Source organism: Rhynchophorus ferrugineus, unplaced genomic scaffold (assembly GCF_030347505.1).
Source record: "Rhynchophorus ferrugineus isolate W39M unplaced genomic scaffold, kcgeb_rfMv2 rfM2, whole genome shotgun sequence".
Lineage (NCBI taxonomy): Eukaryota > Metazoa > Arthropoda > Insecta > Coleoptera > Curculionidae > Rhynchophorus > Rhynchophorus ferrugineus.
The window spans coordinates 86488930-86515055 of NW_027472581.1; the positions used below are offsets into that span (position 1 = coordinate 86488930).

The window sequence follows — 26126 nt, forward strand, 5'->3', positions numbered from 1 at the left end:
ACTGTCAGTTTCTAATGAAGTGATACACCATAACATCCTGATAGAGACTCTGAATTTGTTCCTTAGCTGTGCACTGACTGTTGCATCTCAAAAAGAATGACATATTTACTGGTGTTTGCCTTAAGCATCGAATTTAAAAGCCTTCAAGCTTACAAATTGTATCAGTGTCCAAATCTAAGAGTTCTACAAATTGATTTGCATGATAACCGTTTGCATCGTTTGAAAGAGGCTCATTTTAGTATTGATAGTAATATTTCTCCTCTTCCGTATGCACCATGTCAGAGAAGCAAAACTATTTCTTGCGGTATTTCTGCTTTGGCCTATTACTACATAGGTAGATGGTAGATGCCATTTTCTTCCCATGTACCCATTTTCTAACTGGATCCGGTTGAAATTTACAATAGCAAGAGATCCCTCAGTTGTTAATATTTTGGTAGGTTATTCATTAATTCTTAATTTCCATAATAAGCGAGCATAAAATTGGTGAAGGAGTCTATAGCATCATATTGAACATGATTATTGAACTGTTATTAAAAACCTTTCTTATTTGCATAAAGTACCCAATACCTCGGAATATATATCGATATTAGGTTAAATTGGAAAGATGTTAGACAAAAAGCAGAGCAGATTAGACTCAAAGTCAAGCAACTGTACTGGTTAGTCTGAAGACACTCTCAACTTGACTGTAGCGGATCATGATTACAGGGCTGTATAAATAACTATCTGTATTTTGATTGTTCTCGTTGGTACATTTAGTCCTACAGTTGAGCCAACTAAATGTGATTCATAACAGTGAAATTCGTGGCCTAAAACGTCTACTACCATACAATTTGATTAATTTACATATATAGGCTAGAGCAAGATTTAAAATAATATTCTTCTGCCGACCCCAAACAGTTATATTAATTTAGATTTGATTTATTTAATATTACAAAGGGTTAGGCTAAGTAAAGATGCAACTCGTTTGAGGAAAAATAGGATAAAAAGAACATTGATTGAAAATAAGGAGCGCTTCAGGCTCCGGGGTCTGCTACTTAGCCTAGGTGATTTGACAAATGGTTTAACTAAACAACAGCAAAAAAATATTGTCTCCGCCGGGAATCAAACCAGCAAACTCCGTTTGGAATAGTTTGGGACACCATAGAAGCAGTTGTCTACAATATTTCTATGATAATTTATATGGTCTATATATAGTTAGTGCTTAAAAGCAAACTGAATGGCTTTTACACTGAACGACTTCCGATTTTCCGTCACATCAACTCAGCAATAACATTATTCACAAGTATGTGATTAATTTAGGTAAAAAATATGTGAAAACATTGCACGTGCCTTTGAAATTTGAGCGTTTCCCTCGATTTGCCTCCCTTCCCATTAACAGATCCTGATTTTATTCCAATTCCAATTGCCACTTCGGAGGTGTACTCTTTCGAAAAAAAACTTTTTCGAATTTTGAAAATCGACTAATGAAAATGTATATGTATATATATATATATATATATATATATATATATATATATATATATATATAAAGCCGAATATTGAACCTCCTCCTTTTTCGAAGTCGGTTATAAATGGAGTTAATCATGTGGATATTCCATATTTACAGTTTATGTTGCAAACTTTGAACGTCTCTGATAATATTTATCTCAGCAAGAGAGACAGCCAACTTGTTGCTCCATGTAAAAGTATCGATTATGTATAATAATATATAAAACTGATATCTAACTAATTAGCCTTAAACTTATTTTAAAATATTATTGTTTACTTAAGCTCAATTATATTACTTATATTGATATGCGTTATTTATTCTTGTGATATAACAATGAGGCATGACTAAATATCGTGTATCATCCACGCTATCTTTCCATCGTTTTAAGCTATTACGTTAATTGATCATCAAAAATTACTTAATTCATTTTCAAAAATATTTTCATTACAATTATATATATATATATATATATATATATATATATATATATATATATATATATACATATTTCATTACATGTTTATTAGAACTTACATCTTTCTTTCCATTCGGCTTGAGATTGTTGTTATATAACGTCAACGTTTTCTGGTATAAGATCTATTTTAGGATGACTTGTTCGACTTTTGTCGGTGTCCGAGGAACCCGATGAGATTTACAAATGACTTTAAGTACTTGAAGTTATAAATAACAGAAATAACTTAAGTTCAAAAATGTTATTTTGTATTTGACAGTACTTATCAGCACAAAACATATATGTTTCTTAGTATCAGGTTTATAAATAAGTTATAAACAGATATACAGCAATTATCTGATGTAAAGCGTTATATTATTATATAAGATTGTCAAGTGTTTTTGTTTTGTTGTCAAGTCGATATAGCCTCAGCATCACGATTTTTTTTATATTTTGATCCAAGTAAGCTTAATTTGTTCTACTTTATACATTTCAAAAAATCTGCAGTTGAGGATTTGACGATTGCTTTTAAAAGCATAAAATAATTTTTTAGTGAAAGATATTTTCGTGACAATTTAAGATTGTCGCAGATAAATAAAGTCATAGACAAACAAAATTGAGCAAATAAGATTTATGAAGAGGTGAAATTTCTTTAATTTAGTTAAGGAAGGTGTCAAATATTCAGAAACTTGTAAAATATGTGAAAATGTGAATAGCAAAGTTTAAAAATATGGATGCTTCTGATTATAAAAGTCTTCTTCACTTCATCAAAAATTGAAACATTTTTCCGACATAATATCTATATGTTGGCAGAAATATTGATAACGTAGTGAGTAACTATGGATGAATATTTTCATAAATCACCAACTTTCAACAATCTACTTACGTAATATATTGTTAAAATAGCACACGAAGGATTTATACTCATCAATATAATTATAATTTATGAATTAATTATCATATTAAAGGTCCTAACATATCCAGTTGGACTTTATCTATAGAACACACTTTTTAAATGTCTTATTATTTGTTAATGTTTTTGTTTGAGACAAAAACTTATAATAGGTGTTATTAAAATAAAAAAACTGTTGACATGCTGACAAAAGCTTATAAAAAATAAAATAGTAAACATATGGTTCTTAAATTTGAAATAGAAAGAATTTTTATTTTTTCTCAAAAATAATGATTTAAATCAGTTTTCTTCATATCTGGATATAGAAACCTACGATAATTGCTTGTTACTGATACTTTCAGAACAGATATATTACTTAATAATTTGAGGCATTCAAATGTTGTCCAGATGACTTTCAGTCAATTAGTCATTCGTTACATAATATCTATGTATCATATTTCCAAAAAAAAAACAAGCTAAACGTTTATCAGTTGGGGCTGTTTTTTTAATACTTAAATTAAGACATTTTTACTAATACTATATTTAATAATTTCGTTGTAATTTATGAATACCAATTCTGTCTGATGTTGCAAGGATATTTAAAATCGAGATAATACTTGTAATTCCTAAAGGTTAAACGATAATGTATTTATCAGTAATACCGATATAAGTTTGCTATCAATCCCCTTAATTGATCAAGTAAGATTTGCGATTTTACTGTATTAGTTTTAAACATCTAATAACATATAATTAATCATTTATTTAGAGATTTTCAGTGAAAATATTTATCATTTTATTATGAAAAAAAAATTAATGATACATCGACCTTTATTTATATTGGCTACGTGACCTTCACCATTTCATTAATCTTCTCGTATATGCTCGTTTTCAATATATTAGGTTAAGTAAGTTAAAAAGTACAACAAAGAAAGATACACAAACAAACATTGATTATTGGGTCTGTTTATTTTATGATATCTTAAACAATCAATATTTTAGTTCTTTTATGAGATATTTATATAGTCGAAGATTTTAAATAATCGAAATATTACGAAATATTAAATTATTTTAAGTGCAGCTAACGAGTAAAATGAGGGTGATAATGTGATAAAAATAGTATTTACTTATATGGTTATTAATGTCTTGATGATAAATTAGAATAAGAACAGAAAAATTACGTTAACCACACAGGGAATTAATTTAGACCTAATGTTTAGAAAAGTTATTAGTGGTTATGACAAAAAACTGTTTTGAGTTATTTTAGTTTGCTAGCGAATTTTGCCAAATCCTTGTGATAAAAATAATACTAACCTGTCAAATATAACACACTAAATAAAATGGAAAATCGCGTGAGCATTTTAAAGAGTCTCCGCTACTGATTGTGGACGATGCCGAAGATTAACTATCACCGGGTCAGAAAACGCGTTGGACTGAAGCCGGTGGCGCTATTAGATGCGCTTGTGAGAGACTGAGAGCTTTTTGGCAATGCGCCCCCACAATCTAATCGGGCGAATAAATACAGGCACGCATATTATTCTTTTTATCGTTATTTGGTCGTCATTTTCGCGGTATCATCGAATATATCGAGACATAATTTATATTGCTTAAAGTACGGTAATAAATTGTAGATGTACAAGTGTAATAAAACGTCTGCGGCACGGTATTGGTGTTTTAATTTAAATATATTAGGTCTGAGTAATCCGTGTATTTTGTATCAAAATAAATTATGTTTTTTTTAATGGTTATCCTTTGAACTTCAACTATTTGTCTACCACTCAATAAGTATTTTTATAATTCCTATTACATAAATAGTATAATAATACTTTACTAGCGTCAGCACGTAATCACTCATCAAAGTGTGACTAAACAAATTGGAAAAACGCTCTTCTGGATTTTATTGTAAATAGAAATTAAATAAAAAGACAGTAGGAATGAAGCTTATTACAAAATTTGTTGATGTTAGTCTTGGTTATCAGAAATGAAGGGTTGTCTTAAAACCGCAAGTTTCATTTATATTTCTCCATTTCTCCATATTTTATTCATGAATAAAGAAACTCTCAAGATTCTCGCCATTCCAGGTAGTAATTTTGCTTTCATTTAGGTACAAATAATAATTAGTACATTGATTAATTTCGCATTTTAATTAAATTTTAATCAAGGCAAAGATTAACCAAATATATTAATAAATCACTGAACATAAAGATTTGGATCAAAATTATACAAAGCGATTTAAAATATAGGAGACCAATATTAACCGTGAATTCATTTCACGAATGTCGGCTATGGTCACCAATATCTAAACCACATCATACAAGGCTTACATCCGAAAATAAATTGTGGGGATTGTTTTTACCTCAGGATTAGCTTGGTTACAAAAGTACTTAATAGAAAACCATAAATTCACGAGATACGTCTTGTCAAAGAGAACACTTTTATGTACTGATTTTTTTATGAATATGAATGGATTTCACCATCTGGCGTTTACATAACGTCTACACCTGTACATCTGTAAGTTTCTAATGAAGTGATACACCATGATATCCTGATAAAAATCTGAATTTACTCCTCAACTGTGCACTGACTGTGACTGCTGAAAATGATGACTTCATTTTTATTAGAGATTGCCTTAAAGATCGCAACATAACCGTTTGAATAGTCTGAAAGAGGATCATTTTAGTCTTAATTCTAATGTACCAAAAATATATGGATCAACATCATAGAAAGTGATTTGAAATATTGGGGACTAGTATTATCCGAGAATTCATTCCACGAATGTCGGCTACGGATTGAACATGATGATGATGAGTAAACCCATCAATATTTGAACTTATTCCTACGCTTTTATTATATTTGACCATTAAAACATTTGCAGTTATTGTTAGTATTATTTTCAATATGATAATAATTAAATCCGTTCAAAGGCATACTTATTTGATATACATTTATCCAAAAATATATTTCACCAAGCTATTTATTGTTTAAGCAAAGAAAACCTGAAAGATGTATCACGTTTTTGATGATCAAATAAAGTCGAATTAAAATATAAAAAAATTAACATGAACGCATTTTTCCGCATATAAGCATATAAGATGCTAAAACCAACACGCGATTTTCAGAAGTCCTAAGAGTATAATAAATTCATCCAAATATTGTAGGAAAGGCTATTTACACCTGCACCTTCAGATACTGAGTATTATTCTAGAAATCAAGAGAATCGTAATAAACCATTCAAGAAACAGGCATGAGAATCATTTCAGCTTCTGTAACGCTCTGAAGTATATTTAACAGAAGCAGTTATTGTAAAGACTAAAAAGATTGATGGGTCATCCTAGATTGTTTTGAGATATTGTTAAAATAAATTGGTAATGACTAAAACAATGCTTTAATTTAGAAGAACCTTCAGAACATGTTCTTTGATATGTCCGAGAACCTTTGATGTTTTGTAGAAAACTGTACACATGATTAGCACGTTAATTACTATGGGCCCTATGATTATCATCTTTTTGTTGTAATTTCAAATTGATTGTACTCATTGAATTTGATAGCTCTAGAGGATATGTGTAATGAGTAGCAGAGAGAAAATAAAACACAGTTGGCGGTGGGCATAATTGACGATGGAAATCACTGTATTATTTATTACAATAGGTTTAAAATACACAGTAACTCTGTATTGGAATGCCCATCGAGTTTTTCATGATCAATTGATAATTTCACTTGATAATTGATAAAGTAGTTAAAAAGCGTTCTTTTCAATCAAATCCTAAGGACTATAGGACAATCCTCGTGAGATTAACTTGGTTATCTTTATGTGAAAACCGAAAACGAAATATTCTAAAGCAATTCTAACTAATACCTCTTAGTATGTGATCAATACTATAATACCCTCAGATTCTTATTTACTTTAACTTATCAGGGTTTCTTCATATATGATAATAAATAAATAAAGTAGGTCGAAAACTGTCGTTTAGATTCAATTTTAAAACATTGAATTTTACAAACCGCACTATGTCAATGTGCAAATCATATCATAATTAGCTCTAATTATCTCCAAAAAAACATATAATAATAATTAATTGCAATAATAATCATGGCATTTAAATATATTTAACAATTTGTATATATTAAAAGATGTGAAAATTTTATTTTCTTTTTTTATTTAAAGAAATCTATTTTAATATTAGATATTTTTAATAAGAATGGCAGCAAGCATCAAAAACTTTTAAGAAAATACTCTGTGATAGTGTAGAAACTGGAGATTATTTGCTAATGTACAGGTAAATTTAGGTAGTCATTGTATATTTACTATTTGTTTAAGACCCCTGAAGATAATAGGAACCTAAAAAAACAAACCAAAGTACTAAAGAATAATTTCTGGGAGTTAATATTATCAAATAATTATTTAAATACTGTTGCTAATAGTTAATAAAATGGGTAATAGTTTGTATAGTAGTTAATTTATTATATAAATATATATAACTCAACTAATTTTTATATGCTAAAGTGGAAAGCATGTACGTACAACAACAATAGACAAAATAAGAAAGTCACATAACGGTGAAGCAATATCTAAAACTATTCACGTTTCGTTTAAGTTTACGTTATCTTCTGTCTGATTTTATAGTTCTCATTTACATATACCACATAACGGCCGTAAAAATAATTTGTAAAATGTAAGGCAAACTTAATAAAACAATAAGCGTTTTAAACCCGAAGTTCTTGACCAATTCCTTAATAGTATTGAAGGTACAAATAAGCTTCCGTGAAAAGAAGATGTCACTATTAATTTATAGTTAAAATTGTCTGACGTGATATACGTCATATCATCAGATTAGATATCTGTTAACACATATTCTTGAAGTGATCGCGAAAATGTCGGATTTTCAGCCGAATTAGAGAACTTTTTAGTTACCTTTTCAACGTGAAAACATCAAGCATACACCTTTGTGAATAAATAAAGTTGCAGAAATCATCATAAAAGAAACAGCTATAAATTGCTGATTCATTTAAGCTGTTTTATCTGAAAAACTCTGCAGAATGTTTTGTTGTTAGGAACTCGAAATATTACTGATTTAAGTGCTTGGGGTATTTAAGTTGTTGTGGGTAGCTCCAAAGTCTTCAGGACGGCGAATTTGACGTCGAATACACAAAATCATTATGAGAGATCATTATAAGTGGAAATTGACATGAATTGGCATGGTTTCTATATAAGCAAATATTTTGCTGACACTTTAAAAAATTATTTCAGCGTCTGTTTTCTTTTAATGAAACAAGAAAAGCAATGCATGTCGAAAATTCACTTTTTGACGCACCAAACTCGATATTTCCAAAAAATTATGGAATATTGGAATAAAATGATATACGTAACCTTACATTCTTAAAACTAGTGAAATCGGCTACAAAAACCGGAAAGTAACTACCGACACACTGGGTAACAAGCGACGACATGTTATCATTTTTTGCCAGTTAAATTATAATTCCATGTACTATCTAAATAAACAGCAATATCTTCCAGTAATTTATTAACAATTAATATTTGCTTATAAAATTTATAATATTATATTTAACAGTATATCAGTCGCATCATAAATAATGTCTAGATATAAGTGCGTTTGTTTAAATTAGATACTTTTTATATATATGGCAATTAAAAAATAAATAAAAAGTCTGAGATAATTCCACATTTCTTACGCCTTTCAAATGTGTTTTTTAATGTGTTTTTGTTCGTAAGTGTCCTTACGTAAACCATCAAATTTTATACAAATATGCATACTTCCGTACGTTCAAAATATCATATATTACAAATAACGCCGTATTACTTATATAAATTGCAAAAAATTATGTTATATAAATATGTTTTGGATTGTTTGGTAAATACGTATTAAAATTTTTTGACATTAAAATAGCAAAATAATATTTTCAAAATTAGCATTAATATTGTAATATTATCCTGGTGCCTAAATGGCCGGCAACCTGGTAACCTGGCCAGGTTATACGTGTCATTCAATCGGTGATGTCATAGACCACTTTTAAAGGAATTCCGAGAATCTCTTTGATTTCTTTCGGAGTATATTGTATCAGGCTTCAGAGTAAATGACCCCAGCATACCTTCAGAGTGCACGTAGACGTATAAGACTTACAAACACCACCGTATAGTAGAATACTTATAATTATATATAATAAAATAATTAACCTTGTATTTGACAGGCCTGTATTAAATTAATCACCTGAAAATATAAAATATAACGTTGTATAAAAAGCAAAAGGTATTTAAAAGGTCACCTTAGGATTTGCATATCCATCGAGCGAAAATAGACGCCAAAATATTGCCAAATCATAGCATGTTTGTGTAAAATTCTTGGAAAAAAACTGAACTTTGTATCATTTTAGTTTTTTTAGAATCTGCATATTTAATATCAGATTGTTCTACAGATATTATATATATATATATATATATATATATATATATATAAATATATTATATTATATAAATATATATATATATATATATATATAAATATATTATATTATATAAATATATATATATATATATATATATATATATATATATATATATATATATATATAGTATGTAGTATGAATTGACGATTTATAAGTTAAAAAATGTTTACGTGAAATTCTTGGAAAAATGTTTAAAATTAAATCTAACAAAAAGAAATAACGAGAATACCAGTAACTTTTTTGCTAGTGTAGTAGGTCTTTTTTATGTGATAAAATTTTGAATCTATATAAAACTCGTACAAATACCATTTTAAACACAAATCATTTATTTTAATTTAGAATATGTCATCTATAATTATCTCAAACATTAGCTAACTAAAGATTTAATTATATAGATACATATAAGACCTTGGACTGCCAAAGCATTTGATTGATTCATTTAAATTCCTCTGCCCTAATTTATTTGCATTTTCATGTTTTTCCAGCTATATTGTGACCACTATTAATTGGTTATAAAGTATCCTTGATCTGCGAAGAATTGTGTACTTGATTCTAATAAAACTAAAGACATGAGGCATCGATTCTTTAAGAGGAATTCGGTTTAAATTTTAAAATTAATGGTTGGATTTCAAAAGTCCCAAATAATCGGGATTATGCATGAAGCAAGTGTCATTAACATTTAGGTGACGAATTTGGAGAAAAATATAAGCACGAACTGTAAAATGTAATGATAATGTAAAAATACAGTGAAGACAACACTGCATGAAAATTTTTATCGCAAAGCCATTGAAAATTTGAATAGTAACAAGTTTTATTATTCGCCGGCTTGGTGGCGCAGTGGAAAAGGCGATAGGATGGTCCTCCTACTGTTGCGATAGCCTCCTGCGAATCCTGCTGGGACATGGTCGTAAATTTATGTTTGTGATTGTTTAAAATTTGTGATTGTTCTAAAATCCGACAAGGAAAATGATCCCAGTCACGCCAGTAACCAGGCTCGGTAAGACCGGATGTCTTCTAGGATGATTTCTGGTTGGTCACTCTCAAGTCGGTAGGCTTAAAGTTGAGGACCATGGTTCGGAGCCCACGTTAAACTTTAGGTCCAGTCCAGATAAACCCATAGTTGGTAAAAGGAGACTTTAAAATACATATAAAAAAACTAATTTTTATTATTCTATAAAACGACATTTGCTAAAGCGCCAGCAGCCAAAAATATAATTATTTCTTAAAGGGTTCATTTCTTTAAAGGAATCTATTTTAAGGAATATGTTTGATAATATGATGGGAAATGTATTATCAGAAGTTGTAAAATTGTTGATTTTATGTATTCATTTCCTAATGATGTTACCCGAAGAAATAATGATAAGGTGCTCAATATATTTTTCCCAATGTTTCTTTCAGTATTAGAAAACAAAAAGATAGAACTTTAATAGATTATTTGATGGCACTAACGAAATACGAAAAAGGGAAAATATCTTTATGTTAATTTTGTTTTTTTAGATTTTTAGTTTATTCTATTTATTTTAATATTATCACTTTAACAATAATAATATTAAATATGTACGTTTACATTTGCATATATATTGTGTATTTTTCGAAAGTTGATTTTATTTATATATATTTAACATTATTTTGGTTTTAAATTGTTTGAATGTTATCTAACATTTTTATGGGTTTTTATTTTAATAAATTTTTCTCAGAAATTAAATTTTTATTTAAATTTTATTGGACAATAGGATATAACGTCAAAAGTTAGTCACGTAATACCACAGCATCACGTGCTGTGTCTGCATGCTTATGCAAATGCTGCAAATGCTTATGAGAAAAATTTCAGCCAACCAAAATTCTTAATTGGTAAGTGGACGACACAACATTTTTGTTCCCTATTGAGCTATCACTCCATTGCTCTATGGTGATAGACCTTTAAAGTAATAATATCCCCAGTACATAAACGCAATGTTCACGAAATGAGTAAAAATATATAAGCAAAAGAAGGGAAGAAAATATTTATTTATAATACTAGCCTGAAATGTATTGTTAAAAAATATAAATTATAGCATTATATAAGTAGCAAAGAATGTTTCAAAAGTTACCTAAATATATGATATGCATGTACTAAGCTTAAAACAAAACACCAAAGTATAGAATTCTCGGTTTGGTATTTTTTGAACTCTTTATATCTATAATAATATAATGAACAGAATAAATAGTCGTTGAAAACTAAACCAATTTAAACATTATTGACCATACATTGCATGTATATGATATTTATGTTAAATAATACAATTTAACATATACCATTTATTATTCAAGGGTACATTTAGTGGTATTTATATAGCGCAAATCTCTGTTGAATACAAAACTTCGTGACTTATTGAAAATGTATTTCCTTAACCGTTTTAAAATCATAATTGAGGTTAATTAACTTTTGACTACCAAAACTAAACGTAAATTATGTCAGTTACACCTAAAGGAAAACAGACTGGACATTTATTCAAATAACGGTCAATTAATGTTGTAATTTAAAGCGGTTTTTTCAAGAAATAGTTAATTTTAATATATCGGAGTTCGTAATTAGGTCCTTTTGAACAAATTTATCTAATTACGAAACATTCACCTGTTTAAATGGATTGTGTACTCTGTCAATTTTGTTTCATTACTTTAATAAGAGTTGTGGTATTTTATTTCAAGGGATTTCTAAAATAAGTGTTCTTTATGATCGGGTTTCAGAGTTAACTATAAATTTATTTTAAAATATATGTGAATAATCTCATTTCTTTTTTTTTATATATATTTTAAAGTCTCCTTTTATCAACTATGGGTTTATCTGGACTGGGCCTAAAGTTTAACGTGGGTTCCGAACCACGGTCCTTAGCATTAAGCCTACCGACTGGCGAGTGACCGAGTGACCAACTTTAGAAATCATCGCAGATGACCGTTCTTACCCAGCCTGGTTACTGGCGTGACTAGGATCATTTTCCTTGTCGGATTTTACACTCTTGCCTAGAACATTCACAAATTTTAAACAATCACAAACATAAATTTACGACCATGCCCCTGCGAAGGATTCGAACCCGCGGCTATCGCAACAGTAGGAGGATCGCCTTTACCACTGCGCCACCAAGCCGGCTCATTTATTTTCAATTGTATATGTATAAAGTCTTTTTGTGAAATTATAAAGTTAGAAAACGGGTTTAGTGGTTATATAATTTAAAAAAATCAGCCTCCATCGTTGCCCATTCTTCCATTTTTTATGGCATATGAATCTTCCGCATTTTCTGGAATTATCTACGAATAGATCAATTTTTTTAGTTGTTTGTAAACCTGAAGTACTGGTTGGTCACACTTTATTTTATTAATAAACACATCACATTACAATAATTCGCATATTGAAATTGCAAATTCTATATCGACGAATATCGATGAAATAACAAAATCTCTTCACTACTTTGGCAGATGTTCGTTGATTAAAATATAAAAGTAACGCTTACCGCAAATGTAGCTTCGTTAGAATCAAATTCGACATTTTTAGCGAAATAAAAAACTTGTTTGTTTTTGCGTTTATTCATAATGACTAAACACAATTTATGAGTTATAATAGGCGATTGAACTTATCCATTAGTAACGCCATCTTTTAGCAATGCATTAAGTTTACTTTCATTAAATTGTTATATTTGCTTGTATCTGTCTGATTGATAGCAAAAATGTTAATCCAATTAATTGATTTTTCATGTTTTAAGTACTTATACAATAACTGTTAACAATTTTAATAATAAGCAGATTAAATAATTTATGATAATTTAATATGTGGAAGCAATTTGTATCTATGCAAGTAAGATACGTGATTCCGATTGAGAATTGAATCTACTTAAATATTACAATAAATAGTTGCGTGTCTAGCAAATTAATTTAAAATGCATCCATTACATTCAAGGATACATTTGGTCATAGTTATATTAATTGGATTATATAATTACTGTAAATATTTAATAAACTAAAACAAGATTGTTTTCTATTTTGATTCTATTTAATCAGATATTTAAAATGAATTGAATCATTGTTAGTTAATATACAATATAACTCTGTTAAAATAAAATAATATATGAATGACAAATGATAGACAAGCGGTCAAACAAGACACAGAAGATAGATCTACAGACCAACAATTCCAATATATTAATGTTCCCTCACATATAACCAAAAAAAAAACAAGTGTTGCCATATGATGGCATTATTTCTACTGCCAGAATAATCACCAGATCTTAATATGATTTATGTGGATACTTGGAGCAGAATATCTGGAACAGATATCAACTTCCAACATCACAGAAGCAGCTTCTTAGAAACAGTTCTATAACTCATAATATATTACTATGTAACGATTGGCTGTATAAATATATAGTATCAAGCCGCTATATATTAAAAATTGTTTCTAGTTTGTGTTAATTTTAAAAGTTCACGCAAAACAAAGGCAATGATAATTGAAAAAGCGATAAATCCGCGCTCATTCTAAGAAGTTTTTATCCTTGTTGATTATGATTGTTCAAAAAAAGCATGGATGACAAACAGTATATTCCTGAGGTTTTTTCACAAGCACGCTCTTTCAGAGAACCCAAATGATCAATAATGCATCCTCCAAAATAGCAACTGAGATACTTTGTCATGTATCTGCCACCAAAAAATACCAGCGAAAGTTTCTACTATTACCTGTCGTATCAAAGAAGCCTCAAAACATATAGGTGGTACTATGAGAAGCTGTCTTATATGCTATCTAAATGTGTATATCGCCCGTGATGTTTTTAATCGAGACAATATTCAAAAATGTTACAACCATCTTTTATACCATTGATGAAAATGATGTTCCCTTAAGTGTAATTAGGGAACAATTGCGATCGAATGCGGATATCCTCATCAGTGCGTCCGTAGATATTGTTGACTTATTGAAAATGGTGATTTCCAACATTGCTGATACTCTAGCTGGTATTAACTAAGTTAAGAAGTGACTTATGCGCTAGATATACAAGTTTTTAACCAAGCTTTAGATTGGCATGGAAGAAAAGAAGTATCATACCCAGATATTTTAGTTCTTCGTGTATAATGAACAGGGGCATTAGAAGACAATACTAAACCCCAATTAAGACATACTAGAATTGCAGATTATATTTCTGCTAACAAAAAATAACAATCGCTGGTGAAATATTTGTTTGGTTTGTTGCAAATATATTAACGTTTACTATTTAAGTTACGTTCGTTAATGTAAACTGTTCCGTAATATGAACTACACTTGATTTTAATTCATTAATCTTTCGCATACACATTAACGAGCGTCTGTTGTAATAACTGTTTGAAATATGAACCTAGTGGAAATACTTCATTAGCATACACTTAAACACTAAATAAAAGTGGAAAACAAGTATACAATCGTTTTTAAATTAGTATTATAATGATACTAACCTGATAATAAAAGTGTACATGTAACAAGCCAGGGAATGGTCATTTCTGCAGGTCAACAGTTCCCTGATTAATCACTGCAATAAAATAACTTGGAGAACCACGGGAAAAACATAAATTGTCACCGACTCAAAAAAAAAGTTCGGTGGCTCGACTATGCCGACAACGTGATATGTCGATCGCTACCGACTGAGAGAGAGAGCTTATTAGCAAAGCGCCCTTCCCAACGACTCGTGCATGAATACCCCTGCGGCCTGCTTTGCCGAGAGATAAAGGTCCGATCCCCAACGTACAGGGTTTATGGATGAACGTGCCAGGAAATGTATTAAGTTTACTTAAAGGAGAGATGCTGATATTAATGTTTTTTTTACCATGTCATGCTCATGTTAACAATTTAAATTACATATAAAATCCATTACGAAATGACTCGTCTGGATCATCTCAATCTGATTGTATCAGCCTCACTTCTGTAGACACAGACTACACGAAATCACTATCAACAGTCTATGAAATGTAATTGGTTTGTCTTGTGATTGCGACTACCCGTTTCAATAACAAGTTTGTTATTTACTAATTCTATGCTTATGTTCTGGTTATTTATGATATTATGAAATTTAAAAAGACTAGTTTTATCAGCAAATTGCAGTATTTAAAAAGAAACACATGAAATAGATGAAACAGATCGGAAATAGTTTGAGGTTCGTCAAGAGAGGTAAACAGCTAGTAGGGAGCATGCACTCTGAATAACAAGTCTGGAAGAGCAAGACCGGGATCAAAATATAATTAATCCAGATACATTTAAATCTAGATCAATATTAATAACTGCGTATGAAAATATGAAAATACATATTCATAAAACTTGCATGTATATAAGTTATGAACTATGTTCTTTTAATATAATCTCCTACATATTAAAAAAACCTTACAAACCGGGAGAACAAGTTGGATCTTAAAGGCATATTTCGCTGCTGCCTGCGATATCAAAAATATTTGAGAAACTTATATTAAAACATATTAAACCATTTATAGGAATATCAGATTTCCAGTTTGGATTTAGAAATATTTCTAATAATTCGCCACTCGACAATCGACCGAACGCACAGATTAACAGCGGTTGTTGAAAAGGTGTTTAAAGGAAACTAATACTGCCCTACAATATTCCTGGGCATCTCACAAGCTTTTGATCGGGTGTACCATTTGGGATTAATCTACAAAATGAGCAAATGGCATGAAGGGTCATTTTCAACATTTAAACCTATTTCGGCTAGAGTTCCATAGGGTACTATCTTGGGGGCACTCCTGTATCTGCTCTATACTGTTGATATCCTAATAGCAAAAGGAACATTTTCCGGCGACACAGTCATCATGGTAAAAAATATAGCTCTGCCTAAAACTGTGGAAAAAGTACAAGTAATAGTTAACAAGATCTACAAATTGACTAGAAACTTAATAATACAGCTTAACAGCTCCAAATCAGTCCATGTTAAGTTGCGTTGCCACGAAATGACTAAAATCTAATTATATCACTTGACGGATGCCGGATTTTTCAAGCAGAGTCAGCTAAATAATGAATAAATAACTCTGAATACATCTCGATGGTAGGCTAAATTGGAAACAATATATTAGACAAAAAGCCGAGCAGATTAGACACAAAGTTAAGCGACTGTACTGGTTACTCGGAAGATACTTTCAAGTTAACTTGAAATCAAAGAGATTGGGTTATCTTTTGTGACCTTACTGCTTCAGTTGCGATACTTTTGCCCGAAATCCACTTAACTATACCAAGGAATGCTGCGACTTCAACCTGCCTTTTATACTTGGTAGCTAATTCGATTCCATTTAATTGAATTACAGTAACCTATGAGTCCTACCCTATGAAGGGGAATAAAACAATAAAAATTTTAATTTATTTTAAAATACTATTTATTTTATATAGACATTTAGGGTTTCTATAATATATATATATATATATATATATATATATATATATATATATATATATATATATATATATATATATATATATATATATATATATATATATATATAAATCAATAGTGATAAGAGGTTATAACTCTAACCTATAAACTATTGTGGCGGTATAATTAACGGGAGTTTTTAACTGTACTATAATGTTAAAATAAATTATATTTGATAATATTTTTGTTCAATTATTTTATTGAAGTTATAATTTTGTTTTACGTCAAAGTTAAACTGAACTAAAGCTCAGGGTTGATGCGGCAACACTAACTTTGAATATACTAAACAGGTAACATGTGAGTGCTGTTTTGTTTTAGTGATAGGTAAATGGCGTACTAAATTTTTAAGAAGAAAACATGTTTTTTTACCCCAGTTTTTTAAGAATTCTAAAAAGTAAAAGTTCAATTTATTACCATCATGATTTCTTTAAATAATAAACCTTAATGGTAATATTTCTAATGATAGTTTCACTTTTCAAATTCAGTCTTTCTATTTCAAGTAGTTACCGAACGTAAGAGGCACACATTTCAAGAAATATTTTAATCATATGTTTGATCAAGTGGTACTTTAACTTATTATCATCAAGATGTCAATAAATAATAACCTGCAATGACGTAAATAAATCGTTTGTATTAATGATCGTTATCTATTTTATTTTTATCATAACTCACTAAACGACTAAAATAAAGCCGAATTGTTTCCGAAGTATTAAAGTTTCAGTTTTTTATAGGATCTAAATTCAGTAAAAAATATTTGCATTTTTCCGTTGAAACAGACAGTCTCCAGTTACTGTTTGAATTATAGTGTGTTAAGTCATTAAATTTCGCTATAAATTCTCAGTTGGTTAGTATTACTATGTTTTATAATGCTTCAGCATTAAAAAGTAATTTTAACTAGACAAATATTTTTATATTGACCTATACTATTTATATATTTATACCGTGAGCTTACGTATGCGTAATTATAAACATTTTTAATGACCCTTATATTTTTCATTGGGTTAAAAAATAAGTTTGGGGATCGTGGCTATTCTATTCGTCAAAAATAGAATTAATAAAATATTTTTAACACGAAAATTGAACCGACTTCAAAAAATAAATAAGGAACTCACTAAACAGTAAAATATGCCGGCTTGGTTGGCGCAGTGGTAAAGGCTACAGGACGGTCCACCTATTGTTTCGATAGTCGCGGGTGCGAATCCTGCTGGGGCATGGTCGTAAATTTGTATTTGTGATTGTCCTTAGGGAAGAGTGCAATCTGCTACACGCATTTTATATTCTACTATATACACACAATTTAGCTTAATATCTACATAAACCTATTTATCTATTTACAATATTATTTTAACTACTGATTATTTTTATTTAGTTATAACGATTATTATATACATATTTTATTTAGGCTTATAAGGTTTTCGTTCATTTTTATTTTGTTATTATAACGATTATTATGTAAATATTTTATTTTAAAACTGTGTTTTTGTGTTAAAAATCTAAGTCTGATTATTTTTACTTTTTAGTGAATTCCTTATTTATTTTTTGAAGTCGGTTCAATTTTTTTGTTACAAATATTTTATTTTTTCTTTTTAGTGTTAGATATTTACTCAATAAATTATGGTAATTATTTTATTTAGTATCACAAGAGGTAGGCCAAATAAAGGTTCAGCCCGTATGAGGAAAAATATGAATAAATAAACAATGATTGAAAATAAGGAGCGCTCGAGGCCCCTGGGTTCGTGTAGGTGATTTTACGAATGTTCTAACTAAACTAGAACAAAAGTTATTGTCCCTGCCGGGAATCGAACCAGCGCCCTCCATTTGAGAGATAAACGCTTTAACCACTATGCCATAGAAGGAGTTGTCTACAGAACTTCTACGAGGTCTTATGTTATAGCTATAGTTTATGCTTAAAAAACAAACTGAATGGTTTTTGCACTGAACGTCTTCTGATTTTCCACCACATCAGCTCAGCAATAACATTATACCGAAATATCTGATTATTTTGGATAAAAAATATGTAAAATCTTTGTAGGTTCCTTTGAAATGTGAGAGTAAGATATTTTCCAAAATTTTTTTGGATATAACTTGAGATTTCTAGATCACATCAATGCCGTTAGTCAAAGATTTGCTTCAACATTTTTACAATTGATTGAATAATACCATCCATTCAAATAAGCAGAAGATTGTTGGAAAACTTAAGAATTCGAGATTTCAACTTGCCAACTTATAAAAATAATTTTATAAAAATTGTTTATTATAAAATAAAAAACCACATGTACTATATACGTATAAGTTTTCTTCTACTTATCAAAGATAAGTCTGATTAATATTTGATGGTTGTCTTGCTGTCGTAAATAAGAATAAAAGGGAAACACATCTCGCATATGTTATGAAGAAGGATTCAGTAGAACCTGGAGTTGTTATTATAACAGTGTCGCTAAGTAATCGCAGTAAAGGCAAAGGCAATTCGTTATCAAGGTTGTTTCTTATTATATACACTAGACACATTTTTTACTCAAAAGCGGAATTGATTTCTATTATAACTGCCATTCGATACATATACTATACATATACTTAACAGCTCAATTAAACTAAAGTATGTGGAAAGCGGATGATGTCATCATCGTTTGTAAAACAAGCAAAGTCCCTTATAGTGTTTCAAAATATATTCGCTTTGTATCTCATTTTATTGGAAATAAATAGAATATATAACAGGTCAATTGAAAAGTCCCCAGCCTACCATAGTAAAACATATTTTTTTGGCAAAATTAGTTCTTTTTATTCAATATAATTCCCTTCAAGGGTGATGCTTTTCGATACCATTTTTGTATTACGATTTGACCTTTGCTTCAAAATAGGCCTCATTGCAAGATGTCTGAAATAGCTTTAATAACTTTTATATAAAATGAAAGAGAAATTTCAATATCAGTTCAACATATCAGCATCAGTAGAACAAGCATACTGGTGTTAATGGAAAGGAGGAGCATGCTTGCTCTGTTTTAGCGATTGCTTAAGCGGTTCCTATATTAAGATTCCTATCTTTCGATCTAGTCATAAACGTTAAACTTGTGCCAAATCATTTTGTTCAACAAGGAATTTAATTCGTAACTACTTTGTGTGCTTTTTTTCTTATCCACATCGTGTGAATCAAAATTCTCTATATGACAAACGCCAGCCAAAATTAACACATTCACCATTATTACACAACATCAGATAAACGCTCATTGCATACAAAATAATGCTAAATTACAAATATACCGATATGGTGATTTTATATATATGTTATCACCGATGATGATTTATAGATCAATAAAAAAATCGATGGGATATAAAACAATATCTTAAACTGTAATATATCCGAATATTTTGCGGTCTGGTTATAAATATGCATTAGGTGGAGTTGTACGAACGCTTTAAGTACATAATGCAAATTTTAATGAGTAATTAAAACATAATTTACGAGTATGCTTTCATGCATACCAATCGTGAGCGAGAATCGATATGTACATTTAAATTTTGTAATTAGAATTACTATTGGCGGCTGATTATTTGGTAATTAATAACACCTTATTTGAGTTTCTATTATGTAATCCAAATCCCATAACATAAGGTATTTCTACCACAACATTTTTATTAAATACGGGGAACCCTCTATAACCTAAATACCCGATATTGAAAACATTGCTTCAACGTAAACACAAAATGCGAGTCTTCGCCAGATAGGCAAACTAACTACTTTTTTTCTAAAATCTCTTCTCTAAAAACTTCTTTTAATAAAACGTATACTTGTTGTAATTAGTTCACATTAACGAGCGTCTGTAGTTTAGACTAAAGTTTAGACTGGTCTCCGAACCACGGCCCTCAGCATTAAGCCTACCCCTACCGACTGGCGAGTGACCAACTTAAGAAATCATCCCAGAAGACATCCGGTCTTACCCAGCCTGGTTACTGGCGTGACTGGGATTATTTTACTTGTTGGATTTTACACCCTTGCCTAGAACAATCACAAATTTTAAATAATCACAAACATAAATCTACACCAGCCCCAGCAGGATTTGAATCCGCGGCTATCGCAACAGTAGGAGTCCTCTCGCCTTTACCACTGCGCCACCAAGCTGGCTCTATATCTATTGTATTATTTACTGGTTCATCATTTAATTTTTTATATTCACAAATAGGTATTTTGCGACAGTATGTAAATTCTTCTACTCCCTCCAGTAACCCCATCTGAAACAGGCCGTCGCGTCTGTAGATTTCTTTTCTGAAATGGGATTAATTTCGCTGTAAGCTCAGTAGATGGCGCTAACTACTCTGCTGGAAATATTTGCTCTTTTATTATTAAAACTATTTCTATTGATAAATATATAATATTAATTAATACATGCTATGTTATTCTTCTTAAATTTATAGCATTTTTAGTTATTGTTGAATTATAATAGTTAATAGTTAATAGTTTTTAAATTGATACAAAGTAAATATTTTAATTTTATTATTTGAACACTAAAATATACCAATATTACTTTATTATTCAAACATCAGTAGGTGTAAATGAATATCGTAGTATTATGGGACCAAGTTCAATTTAGCTTGATCTGTGGAAGTATCTTATAATATTCTACATAATAATGTAATAACAAATAATGCGATTGAAACTGACGATTTAAAAAGAAAACGACCCCACTTGATCCATAGGAAAGCTTTGTTTTCCATTACAACAACGCTAAACATACACTTCATTACTCACTCAGTAATAATTGAAAGAAATTGTTTGCAAACTATAAAGAGAAATTAATGCACCTACCCTATAGCCCAGACCTTGCTCCGTCTGATTATCACTTGCTTCGGTTTCTGCAAAACACTGTTAAGTATGGCTTCATACGAGTATGAATATAATATAATTTTATAGTGACGATAATATGCTTTTTAGAAGAGTGAAAAAAAAGCCGTTGATCAAAATATCAGATACATCATTGATTAGTATTAATTATTGAAAATTATTTATCTCTATTAATTCCGTAATATGAGTTGAATCATTATTCTATTATTTAAATCTTTGATTTTATCCTATACTAGATTTTCGCTGAAAACTTATTATGTCTAGAGTGGTGTCCCTCGCATAATCGGAAAAAGCGAACGAACCCATGAATATTATCGAAACAGTATTAGCAACGTCAACGGAATTCTTTCGACTCATTCAGTGACTTGTCGAAAAAAAATCACTGACAAGGTAGAGGGTCTCAAATTACAGCGCACTTGACTGAAACTGTTTGAGTTCCATTTCCATATAAGAACAATGTCTTCAAACAAACAGGTAGTTATGAGAAATCTCCAAGGGGATTGTTAAACTATTGTTGTGTCTGTCATTATATCGGATCATAATTGCCATTCACACGGATCCAGGGACGTATCTGTAGATTACCATTATTTTTTATTAGTAATATTTTACAACGAATCCTCGTATCAATAATTGGATTACTATATAATTCTTTAAGATAATTTATTAATAATATATTTATATCACGGATTCGTCTGATGTCTGATGATGATATGGTGACATCTGATTAAATGTATAGATAATAAAATACATATTTCTGGAAATCAGAATGAATTTACGTAATTCAAAGTATCTCAATTCTGTCGAAGTTAATCGTTTTAGGAATAACATATTAATTAAGGATATAAGAAAATATTATAGAGAGATAAAAACATATAGGAGATTATATAATATAAAAAAAAACTGAACTGAAGAAAAGTAATGATTGTCAAAAACCCAGAAGAAATTGTAGAAGAAAATCTAAGAGTGGGTAACATAAAAATAAAAAATAAAGAGCTCTGGTAGTATATAGACGAGTAAAGACGTGGTAACACGGTATTAATTTATTAATAAAATGTTGAGTGAATTCTTATTAGAATTAGATTGGCAGGGTGTCTGAATAGGTCCGAACGAAATGTTGGTATATTGTTGTAACAAAACATCAGCCAATTGTTTCAATGATGTTGAAAATGGAAATCTACTCATCACTTTCTGCTCAAAAACTCAACATAACGGTTCACTTATGTTACCAACTACGGTTGACTATTTTTGGCTGTTATATCGGCGCATTATCATTTTGGAATATGACAGTTTTTGCACCAATATGTCATACTTCATCTTTTGTCGTCCGGCCAGTGATGCGAATGATAGGAATAGTTGAATACTACGATATTGCCATCCAAATCATAACCGTTTGTGATAGAAATTTTCAGAAATTAACAGATCCCCGGTCTGGCACATAGATGGCGCTACTAGAAATAAAGCCATGTTTTTTAGTTAGCCCTAACCCTCAAAAGATGCGTGTATAAATTTGACAACTGTCGGATCATTAGTTTGTTAATTATAGAATTTTGACAGAAGCAACTTTTGTTATTGTGAAAAAAATGAATAAATAAGTTGAAGCAAAAACTTGGCTTGATGCCGAGTTTACGGACACTGCCCCAGGAAAATCAACCATCAAGGATTGGTATGCTAAGTCTAGACGTGGTGAAATTAGCGCAGAAGACGGTGGACGCAGTGGAAGCCCAAAAGAGCTTGTTACCGACCAAAACATATAGAAACATCTACAAGCAAACCCTCTAAAGATATCAACTGAACGTGTACGTCATATCATTCACGAATATTTGGGTATGAGAAAGCTCTGTGCAAAGTGGCTGCCACGCGAGCTCACTTTTGATTAAAAAAAACAACGACGAGTTGATGATACGGAGCAGTGTTTGAATATGATCAAGCGTAATAAACCCGAGTTTTTACGTCAATATGTGACAATGGATGAAACATGGCTCCATCATTTCACTCCGATGTCCAATCGACAGTCATTCGAATGGTCTGCACATGACGAACCCGCTCCAAAACGTGGGAAAACGCAACAGTCGGCTAGCAAGGTTATGGCGTCTGTGTTTTGGGATGCGCATGGAGTAGTTTTCATTGACCGCCTTGAATAAGGAGGGACCATCAACATCGACTATTACACAGCGTTATTGGATCCTTTGAAGGACGAAATCGCCGAAAAACGGCCGCATTTGAAGAAAAATAAAGTGGTGCTTCACCGAGACAGTGCGTCGTGTCACAAGTCAGTGAAAACGATGGCAAATCCATGAATTGAGCTTCGAATTGCTTCCTCATTCACCGTATTCTCCAGATCTGGCCCCCAGCGACTTTTTCCTGCTCTCAGTTCTCAAAAAAAAGCTCGCTGGGAAAAATGTTTGTCAAATAAAAAGGTGATGGCCGAAACTGAGGTCTATTGTGAAGCAAAGGACAAATCGTAATGGTAAAATGGTATCGAAAAGTTGGAGGGTCGCTATAATCAGTGTATCAGCCTTGAAGGAAATTGTTGAAGGGTTGAATGAAAAAAAAATTGCCAAAAAATGTGTTTTACTATGATAGGCTGGGGACTTTTCAATTGACCTGTTATAACCTCAGGGTTGAACACGATAACTGTACAGTGTACACTGGTTTCAAGACTTGTTGGTAATGTAAAAGTTTTTTATATTCTGACAGCGCTAAATATTTGCTCAATAACCAGTATATTGTGTTATACCTCAGGTTAAATTCTTCACATTTTTTTCGTAACATATGGTTTCCACATGAGTTTAACCACCACATCAGTGTCATGCCAAGATATTTGGCTATATTTCCGTACTACTTCTACTTCTTTTGTTCATTTTAATATGTAATATTTCTGTCCATCATTGCATTTCGGCAATAGCTGTTTGTCTTTTCGATTGATACTATACACCTCTCTGTCTCACATCTACTTGAGCTCAAGTCAGAATAGACATGTTCTTGTTTGGATCTAAAGTATATCTGGTCGGTTATATATGACTCGTAACATTTTTAAATATTGGTCAGGGAGAAACATTTTAATTTTATGCTTTAAACCATCATACCAAACTTTAGCGAGAGCTTGAGTAACATCTAAAAATATCGTAGAACACACTTTATTTTCCTTCAGTGATTTTTCTATGATATACCAGTGGCAGTATTTTCCCGTTCTTTTTAAATAGAAATATAAGAAACAAAATGTAGCGACCTTGATAATGCGTGTCGAATTTTATATATTACAATATCGGCTTATAAAATACCCAGAAAATATTATCCCAGGTGTTGAACACACGCGAGCTGTTAGCAGCGCCGATTAGTAAACGATAACAAAAATCTCACAATCCCGAGACGTTAATTTGTTATTAGGTTGATCACGATGTTACTCACCATCGTTCAGTTCAGACGTGCTACCATCGACTGCCCAAGACTCGTCACATCATGTAAACAACCTTTTTGCTTTCGTTTTACCTCCATTCAACGAGCCATATAATATTCCTTAAAGAAATATGAGAAAAAGTTAATTCAAATTCAACAACTGTGATAAATCTGCGTATGAGTCACCATTCAGTATTCTTCTCGACCGGCTCGCATCATCCTCATTAATTCCCATGGGATGTCAAGAATGCATCTCAACTTAACTAGACTAATTTTCGTTGTCGCTGAACGTGTTACGACATATTTACACTGGCCGCGACCACCTCTTAAAAGGTGTTAAAGTGGAAATGGGAAACCGCTTAGCCACGGTCTCTCGCACTGTCAATAGTCAAAACATCTTTGGCAAACACGGGCCGCAGCGAGAGTCGAACGCGCGAGGAGTTCACACGCCCTGACACGGAATCCGCTCTGTTTGTGTTCGTTCGAGACGTACCTTTGAAAAACAGCGCTGGACCATGACATGACATCTATTAATCCTCGAGGATGCCGTGGAGCTGTGTAATTTTTTAATTATGAGAATCCCGACGAATATTTATGCGGCATTGTTACCTGCAGATTCGGTTTTGTTCGAAAAACGTATTTATTCATTAGATGTCGGTATTCGTTCGTAGCGTTTAAATAGTTTTGTACCATTTACATAAGATTGGATACCAAAAGAAGCTCGATACTGTGCTTTAACGGTAATTAACAGTAAACAAAGCCATTGAAGACCGTGTTTCCAGTTATGAAGATGGACTAGAGACTGGAATATACAACTTAAAAGCTCCAAATCTCTCCATGTCAATTTTGCATTGCGACAAAATGAAAAAAATCTAATTATATCACTTGGTGAATGACCGATTCGTCAAGCACAATCAGCGAAATACCTCGGCATCCGTCTCGATGGTAGGTAAATTGGTTTTTACCATTTACGTAAAACTGGATACCAAAACAAGTTCGATACTTAGCTCTCGCGCTAATTAACAGTAAACAAGGCTTTTGAAGATCTAGTTTCCATTCGCTAAGATGGACTAGAGACTGGAAAATATGGCAAAATTTATCAAAATTACAAATACCTAATTATATCATTTGGCGGATGACCGATTCCTCAAGCAGTACCAGCGAAATATCTTGGA

At 31.0% G+C, this 26126-nt stretch overlaps 1 protein-coding gene across 2 annotated transcripts in view; it reads right to left on the bottom strand.

Annotated features, from left to right (window-relative positions):
• LOC143190775 (putative carbonic anhydrase 3) overlaps window positions 1-14987 on the bottom strand; it is a 29458-nt gene extending 14471 nt beyond the window's left edge. The window contains exon 1 of one of the 2 annotated variants that reach the window (XM_076395335.1): window positions 14743-14987. In XM_076395335.1, the coding sequence (XP_076251450.1) occupies window positions 14743-14785 (43 nt within the window). In that variant the 5' untranslated portion in view covers window positions 14786-14987. Of the gene's footprint in view, window positions 1-4143; window positions 4327-14742 lie in introns of those variants that run through there. The other variant, XM_076395334.1, reaches the window with a different exon arrangement.
• Between the last annotated feature and the right edge of the window lie 11139 nt (window positions 14988-26126).